Below are 13,243 nucleotides of genomic sequence, written 5' to 3' on the forward strand. Positions count from 1 at the left end.
TGACAACTCTGCTTGAAATACAGTGACAAAATCTGCTTAAAATACAGTGACAAAATCTGCTTGAAAGATGGTGACGTACAGTACTCTGCTGACAGAATCATCTTTATTAAAGGCCCACTGCACTACTTGTAGCTACTTGCGCCCTCTGTATAACAAAAAATACCTAATCGGTGACCATTGGTCCCCCCATGATCCTCTTTTTCTTATGTTAACTGAGAGCTGAGTTGATGAGATAACCACCTGTCCAGTGACCTTGCAGGGCAGTCTAATCCCTCCTGTAAACTACGGCAGATAAGCTTTAAAGACATATGATGCACACAATACCACCAACCCTCCTTCTCCTCCTCCTCCCTTAACTATTGTTATTGAAATTAACAATAATAATAATATTTATCAAAATAATCATGTCACTGATAATGACCATGCCCGATAAAAAGTTTAATGGAAAATGTAATGGAACACAGGTATTCTACGAGCGTGTAACTTTATTTCCCTTTATTTAAGACATTCAGATGCTTGGTTTTCCATGTTCCGAATCCTAAGATGTCAGAGTTTCTGAGGCACGCCCTCTCTGGACCACACCTGAATCTATTTTTCTATGTTTTGAATATAAAGGGAGCAATGATTTTCTCCTTAAATACTTCAATATTGAACGCGTCCTGGAAGTACTCGCTCGTGAATTGTGCTATGTTATATACTCACTCCTAGATCCTAAACTAAATAATTGTCGAATGCAGTCGCGTGTGATTCATTTATTAAGAGTTCAACAGGTTTTTATTAATAACAAAACTACTACTACTATACTACTACTACTACTACTACTACTACTCATCTTCATTATTATTACAATGATAACATAATAATGATATTAAAAATAACAATAAATAACCAATTTTTCAAATTTTCAAATTAAATGCCACGTTTATGGTCCATTCAATAGAACATTTCAGACATAACAATGGGTTAGTCTCATTCTAAGTTAGATTTTACATTTCTTGCTGTAAATAAGTCTTCCGTTGCCAGGAATGTATTCCGTGTAATCTCAATCCTTCTTTTGATGTCTGCCTCGCATTCGGGCATCATCAAGTAACATTTTGTCCTACTGTAGATGTTGTTGTTGACCTGCTCTATGACTTGTTTTTCTTCACGTTCATAATAAGCAAAACTCTTCACTTTTACTTTTACTTTTGTTTACTTGATTATAGTAATGGAATTATTTAGTGTTCTCAATGACTTTAAAAGTAACGCATGGCAGAATTATTGTTACCCTCGCTACAGTTTTACGCCATAATTAGACCTCCCATACACATACATCAACAAGCATGCAACGAGCATGATCATATAATATAAGCACTAAGAAACAGAAACTGCTTCTATATTTGTTTGGGAAAAGAATAAAGAGAGGGCGATCGACCAGTAGGTCCATGATATAACCGAGAGAGAAAACATGCTCAGCAGAGTGTATGCGCCTATCAGACTGCGCAGCCGCAGAAGTTATCGTCGCACGCACGCTCTCTTCCCATTCACAAACTATTATGAGATCATCATCAACACCAAACAAACCGGATTATAAGAACCTGCCCGCAGACCAAATATCGTCTGCGCCGCGCAAGCTGAGAAACGTCCGTCCGTTTGTTCATTCGTCACATGTTATATGGTCGTGAGCGAGTGACCGATGTATTTTGGTGCGAGGTCGCGAGCCGTGCGACGTCACCGCGTTCGTCCCTGGTAGGTCACAAGGGCAGGGTGACTACTACTCACCAAGTGATAAAAAGTCGCGCTTCAACCCTTCTTCATAACATTTACCAACAACTCGCTCATCCAGACAACTACCAAGTTCTTGCTCAATTGTTCAACCATAGCTCGGATAGTCACTATCCTTTATTTCTCTATTTGTTGAGGTGAACTTGGTGACACAAATTCAGTTTTTGTCTGGAATTGAAATAAGTGTTCTTTCTGTCAAGGAAAGGAACATAAACTACCGAAGCTGACATCTATTTTAAAGCATATTCACCAAATTTGACAAGAAAAAATCTTCAGAAGGTAAGTAGATCAAAATATTACTTTGTAATTAATATTGCACTTACCCTCCGAGGGTCTGAAATTTCAATTTTCCAAATATCAAAACTCGTTTACTCAATTCTTTGTGTATCGTCTGAATCTTATTTAAAAGGTAAATCTTTTTTTATTCGAATAGTGAGCGCTATCATCTCGAGTTTCATCTGTGCATTTTCATCAACTTTTTCCGTTTTAAAGTCGATGATCTTCAACTTTAAACCGAGTTTTTAAATCTTGTCATCCATGTAAATATTTACTTCGAATCTCTGATCACTTACATTGGGTAATGTAAGAGAATATTTATTTTAATTTCAGTTTCATTGTGATCAGTAATATGAAGTTGCTCATGATATGATATAATAACTGTTTGAAACCATTTTTTAAAATCTGTTTTTGGTTGTTGAAAATGAACGAATGTAGATGTACTCCAGTGTGATTATTGTGTTTATTCAAACAAATAAGTATTTCTTCTTTTTTATCTGCCTTTACAGATTATTGCTCGAAAAGTGATGGAATCTAAGGAGGTCATCGAAGTTAAAATGACAAAGCCAGAGAAATCCGACTCATTTGAAGTCATCACTCCAGTTAAACCAGAGAAGATGAAGAAATCAGCTCTAGACGTTTCTAACATGGTCGGCCCATCTCGGCCTAAGAGCGCAAAGACAAGCGATGCTAGCCACCCCGAGGCGGGAGGCAAGCCGCTCGATCTCACCTACTCCGCCATCGTGAGCGCTTCTCAGTTGAAAAGCGTGTATCCGTACTCGGCGATGCTTCCCGCTGCCGCCGCCGCCGCCGCCGTAACGGGTTACTCATACACCGAGCCGACACTGGCTGCGTCAGCCATGGCATCGTACGCAGGCTACCCTGCCCTAATGAACTACCCCGTCGCTGAAAACTCTGGCTCGACGCAGTCGCTCTCTAGTCTCCGACTTTCGGCGCTGCTCGCATCTCGTCGACGTCGAGCTGGACACGTCGTGGACCTGCAGCCCGAAGAGCCATCGAGAAAGAAAGTCAAACCCGTTCCAGATGAAAAGAAAGACATCGCGTACTGGGAGAGAAGGAGGAAGAACAACGATGCAGCGAAGAGATCAAGAGATGCGAGGAGAATGAAGGAGGAAGAGATCGCAATCAGAGCAGTTTATCTTGAACAGGACAACATGAAACTTCGAGCAGAGGTCTCTATCCTCAAGAGTGAACTTGCCAGGTTGCATTACATGGTATACAACTGCTGATGATTTGTACAGAGGACAAAATAGAGACTAGAGAAAGAGCCGGTTGTTTGAAACAACCCTGCTCATGAGTTGAAGCATGTACAGAAATATTCAACTAAATGAGCAAACAACTAATGATATTAGAAAAAAATGCTGCCTGTTGTCGAAAAGTTGACATTGTTAACTGATTGCTGAGTATTACAACTAACTGTCTCGGAGAGACTTTATTTAAGTACTTGTCGGTCATTCTTTGCGCTGAAATAACGGATCTGGGTGTCCTGTCGACTTGCCATCTTCATTATTTAATCTTCATTCCTCGGAAGCACCAAAAATGACCAACGGAAGATAATCTGAAACAAGAACCATGCCTCAATTTAACTCAAATTATGTTATTTCATTCAAACGATTAGCTTTTAATTATTATTTTACGATTTTCGTCAGTCTGGGATGAACTCCTGTTGAGACAAATCAAAGTCAATATACATTTCAAATGTATACATTAATTTTGTGAGGTTATTCTTTCTTGTGAGCTTTTTAAAAAAATGCACATCGTTCACAATCTCTATCTATTGTATACCATGTAAGCTTGAACGGAATTGTATGATCGTACGGGGTAAGTTTGAAATAAGTTATCAAGCCTTTCTTCTATTTCTACTTCTACAGGGTCAGTACTGCCAGTGCTTATATTTTTTTCACATGCACTTTCATTTCTAAACCTAAATGCACATCTCGAGCTCTATTTCACCCATATCTTATGTTTACGCAAAAGATGTTCTTACCTCATAAATACTTAAATCCTTAATTGTATGTGGGAATACGTACTCAGGGAACCAAATTACTATCAATGTCAAATAGACTGGAATCTATTCACATATTTCACGAACGCTACCACAAGTGAACAATAAATGACATGAATTTGAATTGTATTTAGTCAACGCTGTGAGCAATGCCTTTTTAAATAAATCTTTGACACGGCGACTCTTTGGTTTAGGAATCTTCACCGAAGTCTACGCGTTCTCACTTTGTGAAAGCAGTAGAAAATGTAAAAGTCTTAATGATTAAGGTCGAACATATGCTATTTCATTTTTAATTTGTTTGTAACATCTCCAGAAAACCAGGTTTTATTCCAATGTGCCGCCCGTAAGTGTTGTAAGAAAGTCTAAAAATGAAGATTTCAAATTTTAGTGAAAATTCCTACCATTATACAAAATAAGCCATACATTATGAGTGGAAGTTGATTGAATACTTGTCATTTGGTTAGCAATTCCTACCTTTAACTCAACTTTGTGATGAAATAAAAAAAAAACAATATAGGACGTCACATTCACGTGAAGCCATGCAGTAAAGATATTTCAATTGGTTACCTTCCGGAGATTCTAGTACAGGTTTTGTGTAGAAATATGATTTTTTTTCCCTTCCCCATGGACTGAATCGTTCGTCGCAAGTATATGACTTGCTTTTCATGAATTTCCCTAAATGTTATGTTAATCATTCTTTTGGTTAAATTGAAGTATACGGGGTTGCGTGAATATTTCACTTATTCCAATTTCTATGTCAATGATAATATAATTTTCGAATAATTTACACTGTTCATTGTCTAAAAGCTGGTCTCGCACAAAAAGTTGTAAAGAAAGGGGAAGGAGGAGGTGTGTGTGAGAGAGAGAGAGAGAGAGAGAGAGAGAGAGAGAGAGAGAGGGGGGGGTTAATGGGAGGCATCCACGCATGATCTCTTTGACTGTAAGGTGGTTTAAAAACAAATTTTTGACCTAATTCAATTTTTTTATTTGTTAGCGAAATATTTCGGTGAAAAAATACTCGTCACTCGGTAGCGAATATGATGAATTCTTGATTCTTGCGTATTTAACACCCAAATTTGTATTGAAATGTTAATGCTCTGACAAGTATTTTAATCATGATGACAATGATACGCGTGATCGTAATGATGAAATTGCTGGCTGATGAAAAGTTTTAGCCAAAAGTTCAGGCACAATTTACAAATCGTCGCATTGATTGTGATTTTCCATCTCAGTGGTATGATTATACAGGGTTTTAAAGAAGTACTGTAAACATGGTAAAGTCCCTTTTGTGTTATCTATAATACATCTCCAATTTGCAATATGTAATATTTCTTCTAACTTAAAGTGTAAACCATGCTATGTATTGTAATATTTATGATAACATGTTTTGCACGAGATAGTAAGACTAATTATCGTGTGTGTGTATGTACGTCGTTGTACGATGGCAATATAAGATTCGTGTTCGCGTATTAAAATAATACTGACGAAATATTTCATTTTGCACAAACCTGTTTAAATTTTCTCCTGTGGAACTGAAAGAGTGCTTTTATGATTATATAATAGGAACATATGGAAAAAATATGAACAGTGACATAATGAATGATCATGTTCCCTAGTGAAGATTATGATGACGGTGATAATGATGGTAATGATGATGATGATTGTGATGATGATTATGATGATGGTGCAGTTTATTACCATGGTAGCGATTGTGATGATGATGTTGTTAATAATGATAATGATTATGATAATGATGATGACTTTTGTTGAACGATGATGACGATGGTGATTATGATAATTGTTTTGATGACTTATTATTCGAATAAAAATGTTGATGATGATGAATATGCTGATGATGCTGAAGTTGCAGATGATGATGCTGATGCTGATGCTGCTTGAAGATGATGAAAATAATTATGATGATGGTGATGATGACGTTTATTATTATTATTATTATCATTATGATAATGATGATAATGATGATGAAAATGATTTTGTTGATGATGAGGATGATGATGAGGATGATGATGATGATGATGATGATGATGGTAGTTTTATACATGTTGGTCGAAACGGCAATGATGTTGGTGATTGTGATAATGTTAATACTGGTTATGGTGGTCACGTACTGATGTTAGAATAGTGAAGGATTCCTTACCCGTATGAATAAAGTCGATGGATTATAATTCTAGGATTATGGTTGTTGAATGGCTGCATGCATTGCTTATCGGAAATGACGAACGAGTTTGATCATGGCGATGGCGATGGTTTGAAAAAGTACCTGTGGTTCTGATGATTAAAACTAGGATTTGGAGATTCATATATCGTGATTCATAATTTTGGTGATGACGATGTTGATAATGATGACGATGATGATGATGAACATTTTTGTAGCGGCCAAGATGATTTCGGTAATCTGAAATGTGATTTCGGCGAAAGCAGGAGAGACACCGATATTTGAATGATAACTAGGCATATAATAATATGCTCGGTTTGTGAATAAAGCAACGACACGTATGTATTTTACCCTTGATTTTGGGGAAGGGGGGATACAAATTAGAAACACGGAGAAGCGATACAAACCCTTGGTTTGTTTAAAGGACTATTAACATAATTTTGGTATGGATACATGATGTATGACCTCTAGTTTACAGACCAATATAGGTGCGGCAGAAACGCCATTGGATGCCGATGTCATGTACGCAAAAACTGCAATGGCTTATGAACAAACTGGTTTCTGCGGGTAGTATGATGGTGAATGGTGCATTGTCGGGCAAGCACAAAAGAAAAACTTATGCACCATACCGCCGCACATAGTAAATGGGTTAGCTGAACACCTAGTCATGGCTCTGGCACTGATGTGGTAAGTGCGCCCCCAATCTCTATTATGTCGAACGAAAACCATCCCATGACCAGGCGCGGATCCAGGGGGGGGCCGAGCGGGCCTTGGCCCCCCCCCCCCCGCAAAAAAAAAAAAAAAAAAAAAAAAAAAAGAGAGAAGAAAGGAAAAGAAGGGAAAGGGAAAGAGGAGAGAAAGGAAAAGAAAGAAGAGGAAGAAGAAAAGAAAAGGGGGGAAAAGGAGATCGGGGCGGGGGCGAAAGGGCCTTGCCTCCCAGGCTGTTGACCCCCCCCCCCCCCCCCTCCCCCCAATCAAAAAAATAAGAGAGAAGGAAGGAAAGGGAAAGAAAAAAGGAAAAGAGGAGATACTGGCGTACCGATGGGGGGGGGGGGGCTTGGGGGAAATCAAATTCAAACGTGGTTTATTTCTAATTCCACAACGGTGGATTACAAATAATGCTGATATGACATAATTTCCGAGATTTTTCCTCACTTTTTAGTAAATTATACGTTTGTATGTGTTTGTTGGAAAATGACAAATTCCTAAATTTACAGCCAGGCAAGAAATATGATTCTTGAGATTCCTACATGTCAGTGCCCGAGGTACGGCGGGGATCGGGAGCACCGAGCTCCCCCCCCCCCCCCACCCCCACTTTTTTGAAAAAGTATATTAAAGAGAAATAATATAGAATGAGAGCAAGAATGAAAGAATAGTTAACTGCCAGTGTTAAAAAATAATGAGGCATCAAAATATGCCCATCTGACCGTGATTAATGCCTAAAACCCCTAAGCCTCCGGGGGCTCTGCCCCCTGGATTCCACCTAGGGCCCTACGGCGGGCCCTTAGATGATCATCTGACGGTAATTTAATGCCTCAAACCACTGATTTTTGGCGGCTCCGCCCCCTGGACCCCACGCCAAATAGTGACCTGCCAGTGTCACAAAATAATAAGGTGAGGTATACAAAAAAAAATGCTCATCTGACCTTAATTAAACGCCTTAAACCCCTGAGCTTCCAGTGCCGGCTCCGCCGCCTCGACCCCACCAGGGGCCCTAAGACGGGCCCCTGAATGCTTATCTGACCGCTTGCGGGGTTAGACAAGGTATCAAAATGTGTTTATCTGACCGCAGACGCGTAGCCAGGGGGGGGGGGGGGGGGAGGGGGGGGGGGCGGTCCCCCAAATCGGAAGAGGACGTAGGAAGAAAAAGGAGCAGACAAAGAACATCTTTGAAATTCAGACAAGGATTAACAATATAGAGAACGGTACAACGCATCGGCTTCTTTCTCTAATAATTTAATGAAACGTCACAGCGTCGCGCAGGAGGGGAGGGGGGGGGGACTGAATTCAGACAAGGATTAAAAATCGAGAACGGTACAACGAATCATCTTCTTTCTCTCATAATCTTATGAAACGCCAAAGCTTCCGCGCTTCGCGCGGGAGGGGGGGAACCTGAATTCAGACGAGGATTCAGAGGCGAGAACGGTAATACGAATCTTAAATGGCTTAATGAAACGTAAAAGCTTCCGCGCTTCGCGCGGGATGGAGGGGGAACTAAATTCCGATGAGGATTATTTTCGAGAACGGTACAACGAATCGTCTTCTTTCTCTAATGATTTAATGAAAATTAAAAGCTTCCGCGCTTCGCGCGAGAGGGGGGAACCTGAATCTAGACGAGGATTAAGAGTCGAGAACTGAACAATGAATCGTCTTCTTTCTTTAATAGTTTAATGAAGCGTTAAAGCTTCCGCGCTTCGCGCAAGAGGGGGAGGGGAGAGACTGAATTAAGACAAGGATTAAGAGTCGAGAACGGTACAACGAATCGTCTCCTTTCTCTAATGATTTAATGAATCGTAAAAGCTTCCACGCTTCGCGCAGAAGGGGGGAAAACTGAATTCAGACGAGGATTAAGAGTCGAGAACTGTACAACGAATCGTCTTGTTTTTCTGATGATTTAATGAAACTTAAAAGCTTCCGCGCTTCGCGCGGGAGGAGGGGGGGGGGAGGGAGAATCTAAATTCAGATGAGGATTATTTTCGAAAACGGTACAACGAATCGTCTTCTTTCTCTAATGATTTAAGGAAATTTAAAAGCTTCCGCGCTTCGCGCGGGAGGGGGGGAGGGGAAACCCAAATTCAGACGAGGATTAAGAGGCGAGAACGGTAATACGAATCTTTAATGGCTTAATGAAACGTAAAAGCTTCCGCGCTTCGCGCAAGAGGGGGAGGGGGGAGACTGAATTTAGACAAGGATTAAGAGTCGAGAACGGTACAACGAATCGTCTTCTTTCTCTAATGATTTAATGAATCGTAAAAGCTTCCACGCTTCACGAGGAAGGGGGAAAATTGAATTCAGACGAGGATTAAGAGTCGAGAACTCGACAACGAATCGTCTTCTTTCTTTAATAGTTTAATAAATCGTAAATTTTTTCCGCGCTCCGCGCGGGAGGGGAAAAATTAAATTCAGACGAGAATTATTTTCGAGAATGGTACAACGAATCGTCTTCTGTCTTTAATAATTTAATAAAACGTCAAAGCTTCCGCGTTTCGCGGAGGAGGGAGGGGGGAATCGCCCCTCCCTGCACCGACCCCCCCCCCCCGCATTACGTCACTGTTGGTCACTATTACGTTCCAATATTTGGCTCGCATAATTTCAAATTTGGGCCCCCCCCCCTAAGAAATCCTGGATCCGCGCCTGCCCATGACTAACTTACTTATCATTCATATCAGAAATCGAATGTCACCTTTCAAATGAATACAAGTACATTCTACACAAGCCTAGAAAAATGTTCAACAGTCGAAAGAAATCATCATAATCATCGTAAATTAAAAAAAAGAAAAAAAAAGAAGATATCTAAAGAGATTTCTTTATCATTTCAGCTAATAATGTGAGAAATATTTCAGACTCTTGTTTCATTCCCGTCACATATATTATGTAACTAGGATGGAGGAGGGTGTGACGGAGGTTCGTGAAATTTAATTAAATTACGACCAGTTTTTTAAAAAAAAGGGGGGGGGGGAGGAGATAGCTTTTTAGTGTATGTGCGCGCGCGCGTGTGTGTGTGTGTGTGTGTGTGTGTGTGTGTGTGTGCGTGTGCGTGTGTGTGTGTGTGTGTGTGTGGTGTGTGTGTGTAAGAGAGGGATAGAGAGAGAGAAAGAAAAAAAGAGTGAAGGCAGCTGGAAAATCAAACAAGACACGACACCTTTCTACACTCCAACTAACTGCCACATTCTCTCATAAATGTTAATTTTCCCAGAATTATTGAAAACTATCCATCTTCGTAAGCCAAACAATTCTCATATACTTCACATAGACTTAACCCGATACGAAAAAAAATAAACTCCTGGGTCAAATATTACCATATTTTTGTGTTCATTAAGTTTTTTGCTATCGAGTAAGTAGTAAAAACTTATTGTGTTTTTAATCGATATTCATAAAGTATGAAAGTGATATGATAATAGACGGGATGGTGAACTCAACTGTCTCCTTATCTGCCCTCCTGATGACCCTATATTGACTTGTTGTTTGATAAATTGCTTCATGACGATGATTTAATGCCCCTTCTTTATACTTCTCGGCTCTTCCTATGACCGCAGAACCCCGTAATACAGTCATGACTAACTGGTGCTAATGCACCCTACATTCACCTATGTGTTCACGTTTTAGTAACCGGGGCAATAGGCTACCCAATTTAGTAAATCTCGATTTATCTTGTACGTTTCCTTACCAACCGTGTTCTTCTTGCAGTGATATGCGTAAGACTGTCTGGGGTCTTAACCCGTCTGGGAATTTGTTCTAATAGAGCTAGACAGTCCCATGCGCCACGCCCGTCGTGATTAGACGCTCATAATACCCTGTTATCTTCGTTACGTGACTACCTATCTATTCCATATCCTTCTTTTGTACAACACATTCTAGTTTTCGTGTTCTTATAATTAACTTATTTACATGAATTACCTGATTGTCAGGGCCAGAGCAGAGCTTAGGAACTTACCGCCATATGATATCACAGCATCGGCGATACAAAAGTCACCTAAATACCCTTTTAACTGTCGTCAAAAAAATGATAATCATTTTGTTCATACCATCCCAATATAAAGAGCGAGGGGAGGGAGAGAGAGAGAGAGGGGGATGGGGAGGGAGGGGGAGGGAGGGAAGGAGTGGGCTAGTAACTCCATGGGGAGTAGAGAGGGTAAGAGAGAAAGAAACAAAGCCAAAAAAGGGCTCTGCAGGGTGACACATAATCGAGTGGTAGAAAAGGGATCAAATGGTATTTGCACCAGACAAAACCTAAGAAAGTATGAGCATACATCAAATTCATAACCGTCAAGATAAAAATACACTATCTGATTACACATGCATGCATTAGACGACTTTGTATCCCACGAAAATATAGGCTAATACACCGTCTCGGGTATTGAAGATTCCATAGATGTTCAATATCCATTTCTGCCACTATGTAGACTGGATTTATCTGATGCGTTCAGTGTTTATGATAATCGTAATAATCTAAATGCAAAATGATCATTCTGATGTAACGAGGCAGTCCGCGCAATTATACTTCACGCTTGATGAAGTCACTGATGAATCGGCAGTCGGTTCAGGACCACTTTTATGGTGGGGGTGAGTGACTATGAGAGAGAGAGAGAGAGAGAGAGAGAGAGAGAGAGAGAGAGAGAGAGGGGGGAGAGAGAGGGGGAGGGGAGGGGGTGGGGTGGGTGACATCCGTCTTTTACCCTATAATATATCTACTTTCCCGTTCGTAATTTTGTCGGCGTTGCACAGTGTAGGCCTTTCCATTTATATCAGCTCACTGCCCTAAAAATTAATGACTTATATGCCAAATTAACTTTATTTTCGAAATTCTAAAGGAGGGGGGAGGGCGCTGCCTTTAACTTCCACTCCGCTTGCCCATCGACAAGATGTATGAAGATACACTACAGAGACATCGATAGAAAGGGCATATACAAGCAGAGAGAGAGAAAGAGAGAGAGAGAGAGAGAGAGAGAGAGAGAGAGAGAGAGAGAGAGGGAGGGAGGGGGCGGGGATAATATGACAAATTAATAAATTGAGAAAGGGAATAAGAACATGGACAATAAAGAGAGGCCGAATTTAAGATGCATAGAAAAGGGAGGGGTACAGACACAATGAGGAAGAGCGCGTAAGTGAGAAAGAAAGAGAGAGAGAGAGAGAGAGAGAGAGAGAGAGAGAGAGAGAGAGAGAGAGAGAGAGTGAACAATAAAAGATTTGAAAGAAAAAATATTGCTAGATATGACATCCTTTTCTATCGTACTTAAAAAAATTGAAGTGAATCAATTAACAACGTCATTTACACGGTGGTAGCACTCGTGTCCTTCGATTTACCCACAACTATTTCAAATGAAGCTAGACCAATTAAAAATATTCCCTTTATAATGACGACACATGAAACATATAGAGTTCAACAATTGGACTGCTTAACAGCTAAAAGATGATTTAATTTTCTCCGTTTTGTTGAAATTGACATTCATTCCATACATTGCGGTAATCGGGTAATGAATTTGTTATAAGTCACTCAACAATCATAATATGATAGCATACTCGCATCATTCTTTTTAGCCATACCGAAATTGGTTTTCTGATGACTGTGTTTTCAGACATAATCGTTTTCTATTGACATAATGCGAACTTGATCAGATGCATATTAATTGTTTTAAATTAATAAGGAGATCGATTAATTTCAAGTTAATTCCCAGGGCAGTGTTTGTCCTCTGAACATCTAACACAATGATCCTAATAATTTCATTATTGATTGGGTTCCACTTTGATCATAGCCTCATACACGCAATCCTCTTTCCTGTAATTATGTAACTCCCCAAACGGCATTAATAAGGTACAGTTAATATTATATAGTTGGCATAAAATTCATTACTTCAAAGTGTGATCTCTATAGATACATACTGTCGAACAGAAGTAAAATATTGAGCTAACAACTTGCCATTCATTATGCTTGCTATTTTGTCATAAATTAGTGGCGCCACAAATTGCATTACGTCATAATTATTGTCCTCGTTTCATCTAAAAGCTAAGTCTTATGCTACCTAAAAGATGAAGATGAAAGGGATTTACAATGTCTTCAGCTTTCCTATTTCTTCTCATGAGAACCCTTTTCCAATCACTCATGAAGGGGAACCAAACAGAAACCTGATTCTGTATAAAGTCTTATGTGCCGTACAAAATACTGAACAAATTAATACCGCCTTGTATTTATAAATGATTTAAGAAGAGTAAGTAGTCAAATTACTATTTCCTTTTCCACAGCCATGGTTTATCTGAACTATCTTTTATGTGAACTTCATTTT

The 13,243-nt window shown here is 39.7% G+C and overlaps 1 protein-coding gene across 1 annotated transcript; it reads left to right on the top strand.

Annotated features, from left to right (window-relative positions):
* The first annotated feature begins 1,663 nt into the window (after nucleotides 1-1,663).
* LOC580363 (transcription factor VBP) lies at nucleotides 1,664-3,594 on the top strand. The gene is made up of 2 exons (XM_780426.5): nucleotides 1,664-2,043; nucleotides 2,550-3,594. Exon 2 carries the CDS (start codon nucleotides 2,568-2,570, stop codon nucleotides 3,288-3,290), a length of 723 nt encoding a protein of 240 aa, XP_785519.3. The 5' UTR covers nucleotides 1,664-2,043; nucleotides 2,550-2,567; the 3' UTR covers nucleotides 3,291-3,594.
* The last annotated feature ends 9,649 nt before the right edge of the window (nucleotides 3,595-13,243 follow it).

The sequence above is a fragment of the Strongylocentrotus purpuratus genome, unplaced genomic scaffold (genome assembly GCF_000002235.5).
Source record: "Strongylocentrotus purpuratus isolate Spur 01 unplaced genomic scaffold, Spur_5.0 spur5_scaffold_5, whole genome shotgun sequence".
NCBI lineage: Eukaryota > Metazoa > Echinodermata > Echinoidea > Camarodonta > Strongylocentrotidae > Strongylocentrotus > Strongylocentrotus purpuratus.

Excerpts from the sequence above, each read along its gene's own strand:
- LOC580363 (XM_780426.5), top strand. The coding sequence starts at position 2,568 with ATGGAATCTAAGGAGGTCATCGAAGTTAAAATGACAAAGCCAGAGAAA.